The 21,930-nt window shown below is 38.8% G+C and overlaps 1 protein-coding gene across 1 annotated transcript in view; it reads right to left on the bottom strand.

The window, feature by feature from the left end:
* Positions 1–21,930, bottom strand: part of LAMA2 (laminin subunit alpha 2) — a 397,684-nt gene that overhangs the window by 85,293 nt on the left and 290,461 nt on the right. The window contains exons 32-36 of the mRNA XM_075144626.1: positions 21,496–21,582; positions 20,519–20,712; positions 11,201–11,343; positions 10,569–10,667; positions 5,170–5,281 (exon numbers count right to left, since the gene is read on the bottom strand). Of these exons, the coding sequence (XP_075000727.1) occupies positions 5,170–5,281; positions 10,569–10,667; positions 11,201–11,343; positions 20,519–20,712; positions 21,496–21,582 (635 nt within the window). The remainder of the gene's footprint in view (positions 1–5,169; positions 5,282–10,568; positions 10,668–11,200; positions 11,344–20,518; positions 20,713–21,495; positions 21,583–21,930) is intronic.

Here is a 21,930-nt window from a genome sequence, read left to right as displayed (position 1 = left end):
AGGAATGGGCATAAAGAATACCTGCAAACTGGTTGGTCATCTCAATCAGAACATCATGAGTGGACATAAAGTCTTTAAGGAACAATCTAGCAATATCTTATAGGTCAAAAAAAGCAGAGACAAAGAAGGTATAGGGCCAATATGCAGTTAAAATGCCATCAAATTTTAAAATAATCTAGGAATGGCTCCAACCATAAGGTGAAAGTTTATCCTCAGTTTTTGAAAGATGGTGATTTTGAACAAGAAGACAATTGAGGATGGCAATCAGAAGTAAGGATGTAGAAATTATCACAACCAGAGAAAGAACATTTTGAAGAACTCAAGCTGGAATGGCCAGAGAACTGCCATTATAGAAACTTGAAAGATCTGGTGCATGACATTGCAAATCCAAGATGACCACCATTTGACTGAGAACAAGCGACTGTAGTGCCTGTTTTGAAGAAACGGGAATTCCACTACGGCTTGAGAATGTGCTTTGGAAGTAAGTGGAAAACAGGTTGTGGAATAAATGAACGTGGTTTTATTCTTTTTTCCAAAGGTAGCACATGTCAGACTATACGGTTTAATAGCAAATCCAGTTGAATATTTTCATTAATGATCCCCGGGGCGGGGGGGGCGGGCAGGGGAAGGAAGTCTACTGAGAAAATATGCTTATGAGGAAAAGTTGTAAGACAGTCTTAGTAGAGAAGGAGTGGAATGCTATGCAGAAAGAACTGGGTGACCTTCAAAACTGAAGTAATTGGACTGGAATGAGATTCAAGAGTAGAAAACATAAGGTTATGAACTAAATAACAACAGAAATTTCAGCTGTAAACTATGGCTTTGCCAGTTAGATATAAGGTATGAATGAGAAGAACATAGCTATATTATGAATCTCCAATTGCACCCAACTGTGAAAAAAAGGAAATGCTATCCCAGAATGTATTAGGAGAGCTGGCACAGGCAGGTTTTACTGCTACTGAAGTGCAAGACACTGAAGCAACCTCATTTCAATGCTTGTTACCTGTGGAAAGATAAACCTAATTTTGAAGAGAAGGAGGGAAATTAATGAAGGTGAGCTGGAGATTTGGGAGAATATGTTTTAAGGTGTTTTAGTCTAGGAAAAAGGGGCTAAAGGGGAATATGATTCCTCTCTATGAACATAGTTGGGGGTGGGGAAGGAGGAGAAGCACGAGGGAGAGGAAAAAAACTATTTGAACTAAAGAACAAGGTTGGCAAAAGAACACATGATGATAAACTAAACATAAATATTTTTAGCTAGAAATGAGATTTGTAGTTATGAAGAGTTCTGAAACTGCCTCCTATTCAGATTGTGTGTATTTGTGGGAACTACTTTGAAGAGGAGGGTTAGAAAGTTTATGATAGCAGGGGAGTGGATAGAATCATAGAATCATAGAATCAATAAGGTTGGAAAAGACCTCTAAGATCATCAAGTCCAAATGTCAACCCAACACCACGATACCCACTACACCATGTCCCTAAGCGCCTCATCTACACGTCTTTTAAGTACTTCCAGGAATGGTGACTCAACCATTTCCCTGGGCAGCCTGTTCCAAGGCCTGACCACTCTTTCAGTACAGAAATTTCTCCTAATGACCAATCTAAACCTCCCCTGGCGCAACTTGAGGCCATTTCCTCTCATCCTATCGCTAGTTACTTGGGAGAAGAGACCAACACCCACCTCGCTACAACCTCCTTTCAGGTAGTTGTAGAGCGCGATGAGGTCTCCCCTCAGCCTCCTCTTCTCCAGGCTAAACAACCCCAGTTCCCTCAGCCGCTCCTCATAAGACTTGTTCTCCAGACCCTTCACCAGCTTCATTGCCCTTCTCTGGACATGCTCCAACACCTCCATGTCCTTCTTGTAGTGAGGGGCCCAAAACTGAACACAGGATTCGAGGTGCGGCCTCACCAGTGCCGAGTACAGAGGCACGATCACCTCCCTACTCCTGCTGGCCACACTATTTCTGATACAGGCCAGGATGCCATTGGCCTTCTTGGCCACCTGGGCACACTGCTGGCTCATGTTCAGCCGGCTGTCAACCAGCACCCCCAGGTCCTTTTCCTCCGGGCAGCTTTCCAGCCACTCTTCCCCAAGCCTGTAGCGTTGCCTGGGGTTGTTGAGGCCGAAGTGCAGGACCTGGCAGTTGGCCTTGTTGAACCTTATACAGTTGGCCTCAGCCCATTGATCCAGCCTGTCCAGGTCCCTCTGCAGAGCCTTCCTACCCTCCAGCAGATCAACACTCCCGCTCAACTTGGTGTCGTCTGCAAACTTACTGAGGGAGCACTCGATCCCCTCATCCAGATCATTGATAAAGATATTGAACAGGACCGGCCCCAATACTGAGCCCTGGGGAACACCGCTCGTGACCGGCCGCCAACTGGATTTAACTCTGTTCACCACAACTCTCTGGGCTCGGCCGTCCAGCCAGTTTTTTGCCCAGCAAAGAGTGTACCTGTCTAAGCCATGAGCCGCCAGCTTCTCTAGGAGAATGCTGTGGGAGACAGTGTCAAAGGCTTTACTGAAGTCCAGGTAGACCACATCCACAGCCTTTCCGTCATCCACTAAGCGGGTCACCTGGTCATAGAAGGAGACCAGGTTGGTCAAGCAGGACCCGCCTTCCATGAACCCGTGCTGGCTGGGCCTGATCCCCTGGTTGTCCTGGACATGGCTCGTGAGCACCCTCAAAACGAACTGCTCCATAATCTTCCCCGGCACCGAGGTCAGGCTGACCAGCCTGTAGTTCCCCGGATCCTCCTTCCGGCCCTTCTTGTAAATGGGCGTCACATTGGTAAGCCTCCAGTCGTCCGGGACCTCCCCAGTTAACCAGGACTGCTGGTAAATGATGGAGAAAGGCTTGGCAAGCTCCTCTGCCAGCTCCCCCAGTACCCTGGGGTGGATCCCATCCGGCCCCATAGACTTGTGAGCATCCAGGTGGCATAGTAGGTCGTTAACTTCTTCCTCTTGGATTATGGCGGGTTTATCCTGCTCGTCGTTCCTGTCTTCCAGCTCAGGGGGCTGAGTGGCCTGAGGATAACTGCTCTGACTATTAAAGACTGAGGCAAAGAAAGCGTTAAGTACCTCAGCCTTATCCTCGTCCTCGGTGGCAACGTTCCCCCCCGCATCCAATAGAGGATGGAGATTCTCCTTGGCTCTCCTTTTGTCATTAATATACTTGAAAAAGCATTTTTTGTTGTCTCTCACGACAGTGGCCAGGTTGAGTTCTAGCTGGGCTTTTGCCTTTCTAATTTCCATTCTGCACGACCTAACGAGATCCCTGAATTCTTCTTGAGTTGCCTGCCTCTTCTTCCAAAGGTGATAAACTCTCCTTTTTTTCCTGAGTCCCAGCCAGAGCTCCCCGTTCAGCCAGGCCGGTTGTCTTCCCCGCCCGTTCTTCTTACGGCACATGGGAACAGCCCGCTCCTGCGCCTTTAAGGCTTCCTTCTTGAAGAACGTCCAGCCTTCCTGGACCCCTTTGCCCTTCAGGACTGTCTCCCAAGGGACCCTCTCGACCAGTGTCCTGAGCAGGCCAAAGTCCGCCCGCCGGAATTCCATGGTAGTGGTTTTGCTGGCCCCCCTCCTTACTTCAGCAAGTATTGAGAATTCTATCATTTCATAGTCACTAAGCCCAAGCCAGCGTCCGACCACCACATCACCCACAAGTCCTTCTCTGTTCACAAACAACAGGTTCAGCAGGGTGCACTCCCTAGTTGACTCACTCACCAGCTGCGTCAGGAAGTTATCTTCCACACACTCCAGGAACCTCCTCGACTGTTTCCTCTCTGCCATGTGGTATTTCCAGCAGACGTCTGGAAAGTTGAAGTCCCCCACGAGAACAAGGGCTAGCGACTGTGAGACTTCTGTGAGCCTCTGGTAGAATATTTCGTCTGCCTCCTCATCCTGGTTAGGTGGATGCAGCAACCGATGCGATCTTTCAGTCCTGTGCTCCTATATTTCATCTATTCTTAAAATGTTAACTTGGCCACTAGGCAAACATATTGATTTTAAAGTCTTTGTCTACTTCTAACATACTGCATAAATTTATTTCACCCCCTCAATGTCTTCTAACTCTGTATTTCCTATTGCTAAACCTGCTTGAGAAAACTTTTGTTTAGGTTACAAACATTGGCATAAACTTTGTGGAGCAAAAAATTGGTTTAGCCCTTGTAATTCTAAATTCATCTTGAAATATGAAGAACCTGGTCTTTTGTTTAAAAAACGTCTTGAAAACTTGCTTACTTTTTCTTGTTGCTTTTCCTACATTTATTTCATGTCAAAGTTGTACATCCTAAAGATATCCTAAATTGCTGTTCAGTTCAGCTACAGGGCATGTACTGGGACGTGTTACATGAAAGGCAATATAAAAGGTATTTTATAGCACTTGGATAAAAGTGGAAGCTTTCCCTTTCAATGAAATGGACCTTCAGAACCATAACTACCGAAATCAGTACTGTAGTGGGAGTTTTGAGGAAGAAAGAACAGATCAGTATTTTTCAAATAAAAAACCTGCCTGTGATTGCCAGTCATTTTCATATTTTTTAGCCATTATCTTATTTAATAGCTTCATGCAATATATAGGTCTTGCTTCTCAAAGCCATCTACAATACTTTCACTCATAAGTCTGTACTGCATTTCTAAGTGCAGTGAATCAGCTTGTGGAAGAAAGAGAGTTGGCTCTATGCCAGCTAGGTAGGGTTAGGAGTCACTTGCAAATTCCAAGCAGCAGATGTTCATTAACAGCAAGTAGTAATGTATTTTTGAAGTCATTTTTGGGAATTAAGATGAAGTGTTAATGTACTGAGTGCTAAAATTACATCAAGCTTTTTTGCCAATACATGTTTTTAACTGCTTTGAAAATAAACAGAAGCTAAGCCCCGTTAGTTACTTCATCATAATGGCTTTTCTTCAAATAACTGCAAAAATCCTGAAGAAACATACTAAATATTCTGCTAGCCTTCGTTCATAATTACCAATGCACTAACTATTTTTATTAACTGCATCTGTAGATTGCAAAAAGTCTGAAGATAGTTGACCGTAGTTTCTTCACTCAACATTTAAAGCACATGACATTTCTCAGTGAATAAACTCTTCCTCACTGCCTCTCAGACCCTCCTCCCTACCATCCTTCAGTTTTCTTGGCATATTTTGGCATATTTTTCTTTTTCCAATACCTTCAGCAGCTTGGAGAATGCCTCTGACGAACTGTCCAAGAGATTTCGCTCTGTCATTAGTCCTCTCAGCATCCTGCCTGGTTTGCTCACCATCTGCTGTCACCTTGGTGGCCTAGTGATCCAAATTCAGGAAAAGTATAATTAATAAACAGGACAAGGCTGCACTATGCGATATTCCTACTGACTGAATCTATGTACAAAACTTTCCTCAGGCAAAAGGCAATCAATGAATTATTGATCAGATGCATGGGAAATGACATGCTCTGTTCAAGTACACAATTAAATTTTATTACCTTTTCCTTTAAATGGAAATTGGAAGGCTTTATTTTAGGTTCTTAGAAACCCTAGTTGTGTGCAACAGCACACAAAGGGAGACAGGATGAAATTATTCACTGAATTTGCTTAAAGAAATGTTGTTTGGAACCCGTTAATAGATTCTTCAGGGAATACTTTCCATAGTTTCACAATTGTGCACTTTTCAATTGACAAAGTGCAGCAGATATCATGACCTCTTTGCTTCCTCCCCGGAGACATTCTCAAAGAGACAGTTCACGCCAACAAGAAAGAAGAATTTTAAATCAATACATTAATTAAACTAAGAAATAGAGAAAAAGAAAGAGTTGGTTTTTTCAGCTCTAATGCTTCAAGTTGTTTGTTTTATAACATATTGGGGTGCTCAGTAAAATTTTAGCTTTGTGTAACTAAATGCTTTATAATTTTATTGAATCGCAACAGCAGCAGCAGGATGAAGACAGATGTCTGCTGCAGACCTGAAAAACATGCTAAGGAAAGGAGTCATCTTAAGACATTCTGCTTAGCTCTCAAGGTTCCTATTTGCACAATGGACCCATTTTTATTACAAAGCAGCTGACCATTTCAAGCAACAAAGCTTGTCAAACTGTATTGTAAAGCAAAAAAACCCAGTTTTTTCTCTGGGGATTGCATTCCCAAGAAATGTCTCGAAGCAGGTCATTATGATCATTCCAGTTGCTGAGAAATGGCTAGAAGGTCAATAATTCAAAATTAGCTTAGTTTTCTCTGACTTGAGCTGTACAAACTGTTTTCTCACTTACAAAAAACCCCCACACATTTCAATAATAATCAAAGAGAAATAGTATCACTTTTACACATTTATTTTTGCCTGATTAGCTTCTAGACAGAAGCCCTCAAGATACATCAGGACAGCTGGGTTTCTGAAATGAAATCCCTGGCATTATCATACCACTTACAGTTTTGGTCTACTTCAGAGTAGTTACTCTAAAAGTAATTTATGTTAAAATGGTTCAGGTAAATAGAATTATACAGGAAGAATGAAGAACCCATACTGACTGGGGGGAGTTGGTTCCATTTTCATCCCTATATCAGTGGAAGAACATGGCTTTTCACATTTATACAGCTTTAATCATGCTATTGGTTACTTCCTCTAAGATTTACAAAACCCCTTTACCCTTACCTGGATACAGAAATAAAATATTGTCACAGGGAGCTGTAAGAGGCAATTGGGATAGGAAAATGGCAAAAATTCAGAATGGTCTTGATGGACCACTGCTCTAACCCAGCTTGGCATTTCTGATGTAATCTCATTCTTCATGTAATTGAGAACTACCTTATTATTTATTGTCAAATCCTCCACAATCAGTCTTTTATTCTTTGGGTTTTATTTGCTTGGAATTTTCACATTCACTTTTATTATATTCTATAATACTTCTAAGTCCTTTATTACAAATGGTGTTTCATAGCTTACATACACTTTTCTTAGTTTTGACTACTTTTTCCACATTCATGTTAATTCCAATTGGCCACTTTAACCTCTCAATATTTATGACTGAATGGCATGTACTACATTTTTGTGCACATTAATCTGTCATTGAACAGTTCTCATTTCCTTTCGGTGACAGTTCTCTTTAGTACTTAAATCCCATTCATCTCCACTGAAGGCTTTCTGTGTTTTGCTATAGTTTTCTTTGCTGAAAAATAACCTTTCGCTTCATTATCTGGTCTAGCTTTAACTCCATAAACCAAATTAAATGGCACACATCCTTCACACTGTACCTAGCCATTCCATGGCTAATTAAATGTTTCCATTTGTTAATAAAGTCCTACTCATTTTCTATATACTCAGTTTACTACAGTTCACCATTTCTTTAAGGTCAGCCTTCAGCATCTCCTAACAGTTTAAACAGGCACCACAAACTCTTTCTGGAGGAGCAATAACAGTCAGGCAGACTGGACCCACAGCAAGGCTTTGGAATGAATCTTCAAGAAGTCTGGACACAAATAAGACTTTTTGGCATAAAGGAGATCCCTACCACAGAAATCTAGTAAAGAAAGTATCAACTGAGATTAGTGAACCTGCTTTGGTGATGTTCACAGCTTGTATTTAGTGATGAAGGTTCCATGGAAGGCCTTGTCCCAATCTGAAGACTATTAGCCACTTAGCGACTTAGACTATTAGCAATTACACACACATTTTTGTTTTGGTTTTGTTTATGGGTTCAGTCTGAGGTCTTAATCAAGCCATAAGAAACTCCTCTGGATGGCATCTGGAGGGGAGCCCTATAGGAATTTCTCCAGCTAGTGAGCTGCAGACCACAGAGCGAGGAGTAAACACAGATGGAAGGTCTTGGCTCTCCCTCCAAACGCTTCCAACTATTGCAAATTAAGCTGCCTCTGCCACTATGTCCAGAAATTTTTGAGCTTGAGAAATTCAGTGGTATGCCAGAAATTAAAAAGATTACAAAGTCCAAAGAAGCATTTCAATCAAGAGGAGTGATTCCGATCCCTGTCTTTCCTGAAGGCTCTGAAGGTACCTAATTAGAAGGGAAGAGGGGGTTTTGACTAAAAGTAGTGAATTGAAAAGAAGTTAAGAGTCTGAGGTCTGCCTCTGCTGGTAGATGTGGGAACGTGCATGCAAACATGTAATAACGTAATTAGTGCAAGAAAGACGTAAGGATCTTCTGTATGGCAGAGTGAACGAAGGAAAGAATATGATGGAAAAAAAGAAAAAGGAGTGCTGCACTGATGTAAGAGATCACTGGTTGAAAAGAGAACACAAGGAAACAAAAACCCCAAAGGTTTTGTATTGACTACTATTGTCTTCTACATTTTATCTTAAAATGGATAGAATTTTTTTTCATGGAAATAGACTCCTCACCAATCCTCATCAACCTTTTTCTTCAGCACTACTGGTTTCACTTTGAAAATTTAGTGAGCCTGCAAATCAGATACGGGGAAAAACTTTGCCACCTATGGTTGTACCATGTGCTCCAAGTGTTAGCCATTATGTGGTTATCAGCTATATCTTCATTTGGAAATGAGACTTGAAGACACTACATCAGGACTCACTCTTCTTTTTTGGGACATTACTCCTATTTACAAACATAGAAAGAGAAGGGTAGGACTTGCCACCAGTTGCCAGTCCCCAAATCAAAAAACCCAACTGCAATCCAGTTAACAACTCTCTGTAAGGATAACTGGAAATTGTAAGGCTACTTACTCACTGCAACAAGGGAAAACTGCAGAAAGGGAAGTGGTGATAGTCTGGCCACCACACTAAATCCCCTAAGATCACACCTTCAATCTTTTTTCTTCCAAGACTAGCCTACAGAAGGTCAGAATTTGCAACATTATTTTAGGGTATCTCCATAGGGCATTAAAATTTATTTAATTTTTGGTGGTGGTTGTGGTGGGGCAATTGGAAAAGGATGCCAAAAAGAGCAACTATGCAAAGCAAAAAAAAATTGTCTTAGCCTAAGATTGAGAAATCTTAATACATGAAATATAATCTTCTCTGCCTGTAGGGCTGTCATAAGTTAAAAATCCACCTAGTCTTAAAACTAGGTGTTATTTCTGGCAGAAAAATAGAAGATCAAACAGAATTGAAAAAACAAGCTTTCTTTATACTCACAATGAGAGAATGTATAGATAGATACCTGTGTATGCATGTGTATATGGGTGTATAGACACAGACATACATGCATACGTACGCAAACACACTACAGATGCTTTCTTACCCACTACACAATTTTTTTTCAAAATTGAATCTAATCCACACAAACAAACCAGTTTCTCTGAGAATTTTAGTTCTGTAACCCATGAACAATTTTAAGACAGGATGCTAAAACTGTATGGGGTTTAGGTAAATTCTCCCACGTGTATATTCATCAATACAATAATCCATGTCTTTCTTATTTGGCTATTTCAATGCAGGGGAGCACGATTCACAAACATGATTTTTGCTAGTCCTTCATATTAATATATTTTGGACAGCTGTATTTTTATTGTGGCTGGTCCATTTCCCTATTTTTTTCTCCACTAGGTGGCACAATTTATATTATTTTCTTAGACAATGTCTTTTACTGACCAAAATAAGGTCTGTATCAAAATAAAACTTTCCTAATAAAAAGAGTAAATAGCACATCGATTGAAATCCAGAAGACTCTCACTACCCTCATAAACGAAATACAGAACATATGTATTTAAATAAACTCACATACCTTGTGCATATATTTGAATTCTCCCTTTAAATATTGTCCCCATTTCAATTACTTCATTCATTGACTCTTAATGAGAACTTGTTATTTGTTAAACCAGGACTTCCATTGCCTTGCTATAAAATTTCTTTAAAATAAGTTAATCAGGCTAGGCTACCATTTGCTCTACAGCTCCTGGAGAAACCAGCCAACACAACAGATAACCCAAAATGAAAAATGAAACTGCAAAACAGCAAAATTTTTCCTATAATGTGCTTGAGATGGTTGGGCACTAAGTAACTGTGAGTGAAGCCAGGCTACTTGTATTGCAACGGGCAATCTTAAAAGACAAACAGGCTGAGAACTATCCTTAGACAGTCAAACTCAGGAGATTTGAAAGGGAATACGGCGGGATGATGTTGCTGATGCACAAAGCAGATATCCTTACCAGAGACAGTACTAATGTTCAGAAGAAAAGGAAGGAAGCCAGGCAGTTCAGTTTCTGAAAGCCTCAGCAAGTCAAAGAAAAACTCCAGACATGTGAGACACTGTGTGGTAATCCCATGGTTTTGTTGCCATTAGGTTTGTAACATAACATCTAGCTGAAGTCATGGGAAAGCCCATAAATGCTATATCAAGAACTCTCTTCCCTTTAGTGTCAGTTTTTCCAAATAAGCTCATTCCTGAGTGCTCTGTATGAGCATTATAAAGTTTTCTTACATTATTATGAAGTTTTGCAGAAAATATATCTCAATGTATTGGCCCACAAAATGAGGTTGTTAGAGGACTTGCTGCCATTTCAAACACTGAGAGTGAGAAGCATCTTACAATTCATCTATTCATTCATGTTTAATTGATATTCAGAAGATTTCTATCATTATGCAGCCTTAACCAAACCCGTAGACCCCAACGTGATCATAGACTTACTCTTGTCAGTAGTTCATCCATTTCTGTCACCAGGGTATCCAGATTTTCTTGTGCTAGCTGAAGAAGTCTCTCTGGTGCTCGCTGAGGTGAAAGCAAATGCTGTTGGGGAAGAGAGGAGGGAGAGTGAAAATCTGTATTTAATGGATCTCAGTGCTTCCAAATATTGTAGAGAAGAAGCATCAAAAATTTCCGTTTCGTTACAATATGCAGCTCCCTTTTGTCATTGACTCTTGTGTCATATCCATCCAACGTTTTTTTCACAGGAATCTTGACAGCTTTACATAGTTTAGTAGAGAACCTATAAGTATGGTAGGGAACATACAGTATATAAAATACATAACTGCTTTATGGACCACCAGCATGAACATTATTTTATTTGTATGTGATATCACTTTTTCTGTGCCTGCAGTGTAATTTGTATACATACACAAATTACTGCTGTGAGATTTATTTATTAAAATAAGTCAAAATAAATAACTGTAGTAACTATTTATCAACCAAAGCAAGTTTGAAGTAATTAAATCTTGAATTTTTCTTCTTCCCTGAACTACTCATGGTTGTATGTTTGAACAGATTCAAGTACAGTTGTACTGAAGCCCTGTTATTTATGTATGTGAATACTGTGAACATACCTTTAATTCCTGTGTCATGTTCTCAAAACCATGCAACATTTTATACGGAGCAGGCAGTGGACCACTAAGGTTAACACTCAGGATCATCTGGTTTAGCCGATCCAGGTCACTGAGAAGGAGTCCTGTGCATTCATCATCACAAGCTGGGGGAAGAACAGCAAAGCTTATTTATTCCTGCCAAATGTTTAAGACATATGTTTGAGTTCGAAATTTTATGGCACACATACAACTCTGTGAGAGGTAACACTAATTTCAGATAATTTACCCCAAAAGCATAGTGGGAGAAAAAATGGAAACAACAACTAGGGAACACGAAAGACCTTATTGCTTAGGACTTGGTAATGGGACAGTTTAATATAAAGCATGAAGAGCAAAATTGGCAGGCTTACCTCACAAAAAGAGGAAATAATTAATGTTGTCCATTATGGAGTAGCCAATATAAAATCCTAAATTAGACAAGCAATTTGGATGAAGTCTGAGAAAAGTGGACAGGTAATTTGGAAAATCTAAGAAGCATTTTAATAAGTGTAGTATGGTTGTGGATTTGAAGGTAAGAAAAACCTAAAGAAATCTTACAATTTACATACTTTATAGTTATATAACAGCATGGCCAAGCACGCTAAACTTGTAATGCAGACAGTAGAAAGAGTCCAGGTAAAATTGCTGATAGTTTTCTTTTAAGAAATGCTTTTCCCTACCTCCTTTCACTAACCAGCTTATAAGTTTTTCATATATGCTTCCTTTCTTGCAAATACTCTTTAGCATGAAAAATACTGGTGTGTGCTGCATATACCGGAAGGAGTTTGCATTTTCCCCCCTCTTGCTTTCTGTTAACTATCACAAGAGATTCTCATAACCTTAAAGTTTTGTATCATTTACGCTGCAGACAGGAAAATTCTTCATCCTTTAGAACAGAGTTGTGGGAATGCCTTTCTGTTTCGCTGCATAAAGATGCTACACAGGACTGGCAAACCTAAACAACATCTCAGGAGATGGAGCAAACTGTGAAACGATGAATTCACTGGTGATGTTAAGAGACATGGAGGGTTGTACCTAAAGTTTTACAAGTATGTAATTATTTATTTCAGCAACACTCCTAGGCAGCTCAATGGCTAAAAAACACTAAACAACATGTGTGTTTCTGTAGAAAAAGAGAAGTAATTTTCAACAGAGAATTACATTTTTTTCCCTGAAATCTATTCTTCATGTAGATTAAATCTTTTCTTTCTTTAAAGTTTTCACAGTTATCTAAATGTTGTTCTTATTCTGTAGGTTGGCTGCTCAATATAGGAAGGAGTTGAGTCAAATACAGAGAAAAGAAGAATAATGAATACTAGTTTAATACACCATGAAACTCATGTGATGATTGAAAAGGAGACAAGATAGATGCTGGATTAGTGAAGTAAAAAGTGGGTGCAGAAAGCTAGATACTGTTATTTTAGACTTCCTTTGGCATTTTCATTGCTTCCATTTGCAGACTTCTTCCTCCTATTTCACAGTATTTTGTTACATGAGCTGAACTGCACTGGAACTTCTCTGCAGTTGTTAACTGTGGGCATGACACATTCTGATTTATGTTTCTATGTGAAATTAAAAAGAAAAAAGCTTATTACCATCCCAGCTCTTGTCATCTGTGTGCTTGCTTTTAGAAGTCTGAGAGAATTAAAGGAAAAGCAAGTTTTACAACTAACTGAATGTTTTATATAACAAACACCTGTTCTGTAGCTGGTCAAGAAGGTAAACAGACCTGATGATCATTTTGCAGGATGCAACTAAGTGTTCTCGGACCTGAGAAGAACTGGGTTTTGTTGGTTGTTTTTTTTTTTTCCCTGATACATTATTTCAGTTATGAAACAAGCTAAATCTATTCACCCTCAAAATTGTCAGAGTGGTTGGTAACAAAATGCTAAAAATTTGCTAAGTGTTAAAGACAAACTCAATTCACACCAATAAGAAAAAAATGAACAGCTTATGAAGAGATGAAGTATCCTCAATGTGAGAATTCAGTATAAATTAACACCTTTTGCACGATAATCAGGTTGAAAAGAGGAACTACATCAAGTGAGGACCACAGTTGGGTAGATGAGACAGGACTAAGCTACTCCAATATGCAGTCTGAAATGTACTGGAGCTACGGGAAATATTTCAAGAGCATGATTATATTTTGCAAGACTAAATATTTCTGTGTCTAGCTATAAAACTGTCAGGAGAAATTTGTGTCTAATATTAACAAATGCAGCACTAAATTCAGATCGTTACAGCAGTGCAAGCATGTAAGAGGCAAATCATGCAGTCAATATTACAATAGTCCAGCAAGCAATTAATGCAAATTACTGCATTTTCCATTTTCACCACACTTTCCCATGCAGAATAAGTCCTGTAAGGATTTTGATTTACCTCTTGTGAGAAGCATCTCCAAAGTATGCATGCCAAAAAATTTAAAAAAAAAAAAAAATTGCTCAAGTAATAAAAGACACTATAAGTTTATGGACATCTAACCACTTACTCCATCTTACAAAGAAAAGATAATGTACAATAAAGGAATCGCATGTCTGAGCCACAATGTGTACCTCCAATTGAGTCATTATCTAACACAATTTTGCTTTAATACATTCATTGCTGTTAAGATTCAGAAGACTGTGTTACGACGAGGTAATTGTTGGTCTAAGGGCAACCATGCAATCTCTGATGTGAGGTGGTACCCTATGATAGTCAGTGACTCTTCAATATTAGTCTCCTGTTGCTTCACAATAAAGAAGTGTGGAATTGTTAGGCTCATTAATCTGTTGGCTGTTACCCCATTTTTCCTATTTTGGCGCTGGTCTCACACTAAATAATAAACAAGCCCTCCTCTACCCCCCAAAACAGAATCCCTGTAGAGAGCTCAAAGCTTTAGCTTCCTTGCCATTGCTGCTGGTTTCAGGGAGTTTGCATGATCAATGTATCTCCAAAATCTAGGAAAATTCAGATCCAGATCAGGGTCTAAAGTACTGACTCAGGTTTATTTCTAATTTTCCTTATTTATAAAGTCTCATTTGCTGGTTCTGATACATACCAGTACTAGTTAGGTTTATATAGTGCTTGAGTTGGGCAAAAGATGTTGGAGTGCGGGTCTAAACTCAACAGGAGCTCATGCATCAAAAAAAGGGAGAATAACTGATAGCTTATCAGCTTCTAGGCCAAGTAGGGGTGCCCGTCCCTTATTGAGCTCATGCAGACAGAGAAGAAGTTGGCCAGCACAGAGGTAAGTTTAATTCTTACAGCTGTACCATAAGGGCTCACAGTTTCTGTTAAACTCGGAACATAGCAGAAGCTAGTCCAATGCTTCATAGATCTGGTGTTACACAGTTTCTTTCTTTTCAGCTCACTCTGTGAAGGTTTGTGATAAGAAGCTCCCAGCTCCTGCTGAATTAAGGACTGTGTGGGAGCTAGGAGATGCTTCTTTTCACAGATTCTTCAAGATCTGCCTCTGATAGAGACAGCATGTCTGCTTAGTTCTGAACTTGGGAGGGCTGAGATCATGGAGCTACGCCCTATTTTAGAGGGAAAATCTTGATTCTGCCAGGACCAGTGGCTAGGAGCATCCTCGTTCTACTGGGTGCAGAACTGAGTGGCAGCTGGGAAAAACTCCCTCCCATTGCAAGCACCAGTCTACTTAGAGTACAATGCTTAAGTGTTCAAGACCTGGCATTAAAGGAATCTGATTATATAATTTTCTCCTTCTACCAACATTGAAGATTTGAATTCGTAAAGATGTAAGTTTGACTGCTGCACGGCTGAAGGTCCTTTTTTTTTTCCCCACAAGATTGAGTTAAAGAAAAATTCCTAACAATGCAGTACCTGTTTGATCTCTCTACGTCATGATTGCTTCCTGTTCCCCATTAATCTTGTACAGCAGAACCACATCGACTGCTTTACATTTAGGTTTTTGCTTGACCCCAAGGAACATTTGTGACAGGAGCATACATCTGAGGAAAGGTTTTGCAGTTTGTGTTGCAACAGAGCTCAAAATATTGAAGCCAAATTTGTTTGAAGTCCCCATTGTAGTTATGACTGATTCCCTGAAAGCATTCAGAAGGTGAGTTCTGACTTGCCATATGTTTAACAGTAAAGCCTTGAAGTTCTAACTAGGATCTTTTCTTTTCCTCAACACTGCACAGTAGCAAGCACAGTCACTGTTCCAACAACACTGCAATCTACGGTTCTTCATTTTACATATTACAAACTCTACAACTGAAGTGAAGTGGAATGTCACAAAGTATAACAAAAAATGCACAAGAAAATTACTGATCTAAGAAAATGCACAATTGCTACAGGCTTGATCCAAAACCCTTTGTACCTCCTTCTTTCCACTTCAGCTTGCTAAGGTCAAAGCTCTTTGGGAGGGATGAGGAGGGAGCAATACATGCTTTGGCTTGTTTACATATTTCTGGCATGTGTGTGTAAAATATGAATCGAGCAAATACTAATGATCTCAGTCTGCCTGAGCATGCTGGGTACAGATGAACTGAGGAAAGGCTGCTCCTGTTCATCACACAACTCGGCCATGTTCTGGATTGGAACTGTGGGGTTTAACTAAGAAAACAAAAAATACACGTCTTCAAATACTGTAGTGATCATAGGCCAGTCAGCAATTGCCAGTTGACAGCTTTCAGCAGAATAAACATTGAGATATATTTATTACAGTAAAAATGAGTGATGCATACGGGAGCATCAATCATTTAGAGGACAATTCATTTGTAGTTACAAATAAAAATAAAAATCTGTAAGCTTAGAGAAGATTTGGGAGATCTGTTGTTATATTTGACAGTATACAAGGATGTTGGCAGCATTATTAAAATTAGTTTGAAATCGTTACTAATTTTCTTATTGGCTACTGAATGTTTCAAATCAGAAAGGAAAGCGAGCCTAAGTAGTGGATTACTTGAGCCCAAAAATTACAAGGAAGTCTTCATCAGCAGAGTATTATGAGTATCTGTACATGATCTAGGTGGTCACTTTAGCTGGGGAAATAATCCAGTTATTAACCATCCTAATGCAAAAAATTTAGAATTTTTATGATGTGTAGTAGACCATTCAGACTCTTGTATCATAAAAAAAAATCTACTCTTTGGATATCATTTTCCTAATGAAAAATGCCATCCCTAATGGCATCCTAGAGAAAACAACATTGTTCTGTTCTAAGAATATAATGGGAAGTGAATTCTGTCTGTGCCATTCACCTGTAATTACCTTTCCATTGTCATTTAGCAGTAAACAAATTCTTCCCCTTTGTACAGTGGCTTCTAAAAAAATATTCTCTTTCCATTCTACCTGTAGCTTTCTAAAATATAACTTATAACACAGCACTGAAAAGTGGCATGCACTAAGCAACTGAAAAATGACAAGTTATGAAAAAAACAGTAAGAACCTGGTAAAACGGATTTTCAGCTATATCAGAAATAGATCACTTTATTGAACATGCACACTCCTCCAGATTTTCTTCTGTCTTTTCACTGCAAATTTTCTCTCTAAAATCTTTAGAATACTTATGATAAGGGATATGTTAAAAAATAAATGTTATATTTAAACAATAATACATTACAATATTGTGGCTAAAGTACCTCTCTAATTGGATTTAAATATGCATTATTTAGCTTTCATATCATACTGTGTGGTGACCCTTAACAGAATTTGCCAAAAATTCATTATTCGGATGGTTATTCTTTGCTAAATATTCAAAAACAATTTTCACTTTCCTAAATATTAACTATAACATACTAACATTGGACAGCTTAATCACACTATGTTTTATATTACTTACAACTACATTTTTTCAAACATGGGTGATTGTATTTGCATGTATTTTCTTTAAGCTAGACCATTTTACCACCTAACTAGGGGTTCTTCACACTTCTGACAGGTACAATGCAATTGCAGTATTTGAAACGGAACTCTGCAAATGAGCAAAAGTAGATACATGCATACAGCTCATTTGAAATATTGAATGCAAACAGGATTCTGCATATGGCATTCATTTTCTGTACATTAAGAGCACTTAATCACTATTATTATTACTATTAAGGTTTCGTTACAACTGAAGCTAGTCAGAAGGGAATTTACTGAGTATTTTGGAAGTGGTTGATACATGAAAGTAAAAACATATTGTATACAGGACCAAATTCTCACCAAATTCTCCAATCTCAACTCAGATTGGAACAGATAAATGTTCTGGGTGTAAGGAAGGAAAGCTCCAGGGTTTCCCCAAAAGGTGTTACTAACGGTTCTTTGACAGCACAATAACTATTAAAGCACATTAGGGGCTGCAGCAATGAATCCCTATCAGAACAAAAAAGCTGTACTCTGAAGCCTGGGACATACAGTGTTAACCACAGGCGAATTCCCACCAAGTCTATGCTTGCCACACTCCCTTTGTCTGCCACAGCCCCTGTGTCCACCACAGGCTACAAAGGTAAATGGTTTATTGATCAGGCTGTTTTTCTACCGTGTCAGGAGTATTGCCCTGCATTAGCAAAGGTGAGTTTGGAGTAATATGGGGGTTGAGGAACATTTAAACAAAGGGAAAATCATATAGTGAGAGCAAATAGGTATAAAGTGTCTACTGAAATATTTAATTGCAGTTTTTGCAATTTATGACATGGATGTTATTGATGTGGTGTCAGCAGTAACAGACTAGTTGCTGGGGAGATTTGAAATACCTCTCCTCTGTTCCTATAGGTGGTTCCTATTTTCGTGACTAAAGGAAAGAAATCTTTTCATTTCATTCCTCACTTTTAGCAATGACATGAAATGTCCATATGCACATGCAAAGGACTGTTTTTATGGTGAAAATTTATTATCTAGTTAAAGTAAAAATGCTGCTACAGCTAGTGTAGATACATTTCAACACCAGCACATGAATATGCTGCAGTTAAATCAGAGACTATAGCAAACCACATCTTTCAAACCAAAAAGGTGGAAAATTTGATTTGCCTGCACACAGCTTTTCCCATTCATAGTGAGGATTTTTAGCCTTATTATCCACACAATGAAATAGTCTGATTAACAAATTGGAAAACCAGTACAAATGAAAGCTTGCACTTAAGCTGTTTGGTACAAAGAAACTCTGCCATCCTGGATATCCAAAAGACTTTTCAAAATACTGATAAGGTAAACGAACAGTAAAAAACATACTAAGCGGTGCCTGAGATTGAAACATTGGCTAGTACTGGAAATAATGTAACAGGTGTTCAGGATGCTGAAAAATTAAGTCATTTTCGTTTAGATACCACTCTGGAAAACACAGTCCTTATTTTAAAATTTTGTAGTTGTAACATTTATGGACGAGAGGAAATGGCCTCAAGTTGCGCCAAGGGAGGTTTAGATTGGACATTAGGAGAAATTTCTTTACTGAAAGAGTGGTCAGGCCTTGGAACAGGCTGCCCAGGGAAGTGGTTGAGTCACCATCCCTGGAAGTATTTAAAAGACGTGTAGATGAGGTGCTTAGGGACATGGTGTAGTGGGCATGGTGTGTTGGGTGGACGGTTGGACTTGATGATCTTAGAGGTCTTTTCCAACCTTAATGATTCTATGATTCTATGATTCTAACTCGTGATTACAATTCTCCTTGACATGTAGGCCACAAAATGGAACCCAAAGTGTAGTTATTTCAGCAAAGTAGCTACTTACTCTATTTGCATTCATTTTGCTGTAGTTTAAAATAGAGCTTAAGATATACAATAGTTCAGAATTAAGTCTTAAACTACATCCCACTGCAGGACATTACAACTTTATTTCCCTTAAGTACACTAAGCTTTTCATCAATGAACAAACGCCATATTATTAATAATATAGAAATAGAAGTATTTATGTCTATATTCCCAGTAAAGTCTCTATCCATTTTCAAAGAAGAGTTGTACCTGGGAATCAGGACTAATGCAAAAGCACTGAACTCAATATTCACATTTAGAAGCTTAGTTCTGCGAAGTTCCGATCGCTCTCTGAGAGCTGATCACAACCATTAAGTTGAGTGAAACAATGCACTGTGTAGTCCCCGACCCTATGTGCCTAATGTCTTCCTCTTTAACCACTCAAAGAAGCCACACATTTCATTCTTGACTGATATGATACCTTCAGCCATTTTTAGCACTTCTTTGGTTTCTTTATTTTTCCAATTTGCTTTTAAAATGTTTGCAATTTTTTTTGAGCTGATTTTAATATTAGAGAGGTGTACACCTCTGGGTATTGAGGTAAAGACTGAGTGCACTCTGTGGGGGGAAAAAAAAAAAGTGTCTTTTTTTGGTATCCACTTGCCTTGGTATTACATGTCCCTCACATAGGCACCCCCCCAAAAAAGAAAAGAAAAAGCTTCAATTAAAGAAGAATAACAGATAAAAATCAGGTAAAACATTAAAACTAGTTCATTGCACCTTGCCAATATATTCAAAGATGCACAGATGAAGAAATATTATATACTGTGGACTTACTGGATCCCTACCTGTATTCTACTTTAAAATGAACAATGATGGCCTTGGAGAGGAAGAAAAAAAAAAGATCACAATAAAATTAGTTCCTACTCAGCTGGGGGAGATGGAGGAGAGGAAAATGCCTTATTTCAGTCAGGATTTACTAAGTGTTCAAGAAAGGTTTTGCTACCTGAATTTTTTTGATAAGACATAAGCATACAATATCACAGGAAATGAGACTGTGGGCTCAAAACACTATCCAATTTCATAGAAAAAAAATCCAAACAATAATAAAAGACAAGATACTTGGTACATATCAAAACTGAAAGTAGGGCAAAGATACCAGTACTGTAAAATGTAATTTGGTGTTTTAGGCTATTAGTTTTCTATTTTAAACAACGGAAGTTCCTGGATATATTGTACTGTCATTCCTTATGTCTTTTAAATTCCAATGGGTGGTTGTTGAACCAACATGACCAAGCAAACCTTGGTAAAAACTTTCTGTGTGACTCATGGCATAGAGCATTGCAATTGCTGGTTAAACGTTTAGGACAACACTAAAAAATTCACCAAGAGCAAATACTGTCACAACAGCAGTGACAACCTTTAGCAAAACCACAGACTTCAAAAACCCACAAAAAAAATCCTTCAAAGCTTTGTTGTCAATTTTCAGTAAGCATATTAAAAAGTATTAAGAGTTTTCCTAACATCTCAAGGCTTGTGAAAAAAATGGACTAGAATGCCAAAGTAGTAAGAAACCTGGGAACTATTTTCAAAGAAACCCACACAACTGACTGATGTGCAAGCAGAGTTGAATTTCTGAAATATGACAAACACAATCAAAAATTCTCCAGAATTACATTAGTATACGTACAAATGCATTTCATGCCATCACGCGCATGCCGATGTTCACAGCCAACACACTTCCACCCTGTGAATCCAGGCTTGCAAGTGCACTGTCCAGTGACAGGGTCACAGGGGACAGGCAGGGAACCGTATCGATCACACTCACATTCCTGGCAGGAGCCTCCTGGAGTTTGTGGGTTTCCCGTGTAGCCAGAAGAACATCTAGACATTGCAAATACAAAACCAGGTTTGGCCAACTGAGATGCATAGTGTACTACAATGAATACTTGGCAAGATAGTAAATAAAATGTATATGAGCATTCATTCATGAACCATTAAAAAAATCTTTGGTGCTTTACAATTTAGTATGCATTTGTAGAGGGAGAAATGTTGCAAACTGTCCAACAAACTGATAATAACTTTTAACCAGGACATGGAACAGTCTGGATGGAAGAAATATGCAAAAGTGATTCCACACCCGTAATAGCTTTCAGTTAAACTTCTATTATACCATGACAAAAACGTTTTTACATTAGCAATGTTTGGTCTATAGACCATTTTTTTCCCACTAGCCACTTGTGTTTTGCATTAGAAGTGAAATCTCATAGTAGACATTTGCTAATTTTGATCATCTTAATCCCACAGCGTTGCTATGGATGGGACAACAGCTGCTGTTTAGGTTATTAATTTGCAATTTGGTCATTAATACGTTTATACATGAGTGTCTTTCACAGTTGGTGCCCATGAGGACACAATAGTCACAGAAAGTAAGACTAGGACAATATCTGTGATATAAATAACACTGATTATCAACTTACAGTGGTTGTGCATAAAAATTGCCTATTATGGCTGAGTTTTAACAACATATAAAGAGGAAATAACTTATTCGAAGGCATGTATTTAAACATTAGTAAATATATGTTTATAGTATTGAAGGACATTGCTCTCCTTCATGTCTTGCCTGACTTTCATTGTTCCTCTTTCTTCTTTTTCCATTCATCCTACCTTTCACAGTACTGGCCTTCATATCCAGGTGGGCACGCAGTACACCGGTAATCACTAGGTCCTTCCGCAACACAAGAAGGGCTAAAACTAAAACAAAAGCAAATAAAAAACTTTTTCAGCTCTATCGCATCATTTCACTCTAGTCAGCTGTACAGAAGGGCCCATGGTAAGCTCCATTCTTAATATAAATGGCAGCATTTTCTTACCTGTTTATAAATACCTATGGGAGATCCCTTCTTTTATTAAGAATTTTGTGAGTGCCTTGCTATGATATTGGCACAATTTAGACAAATGCTGGAAGGGTCGTATCAGAGGGGATGGAGTCAACAACGCCGATGCTGTAGGCTTGTGTGATTGAATGGTGCTATCACTCACAGTGATCAAGAAAGGTAGTAATGGGAAGGATGTGAAACAAAAGATTAAGAAACCGAGCTA

The sequence above is a fragment of the Calonectris borealis genome, chromosome 3 (genome assembly GCF_964195595.1).
Source record: "Calonectris borealis chromosome 3, bCalBor7.hap1.2, whole genome shotgun sequence".
Classification (NCBI taxonomy): domain Eukaryota; kingdom Metazoa; phylum Chordata; class Aves; order Procellariiformes; family Procellariidae; genus Calonectris; species Calonectris borealis.
The sequence above is the reverse complement of the archived record's forward strand: the minus strand, read 5'-3'. Positions and strand labels throughout refer to the sequence as shown.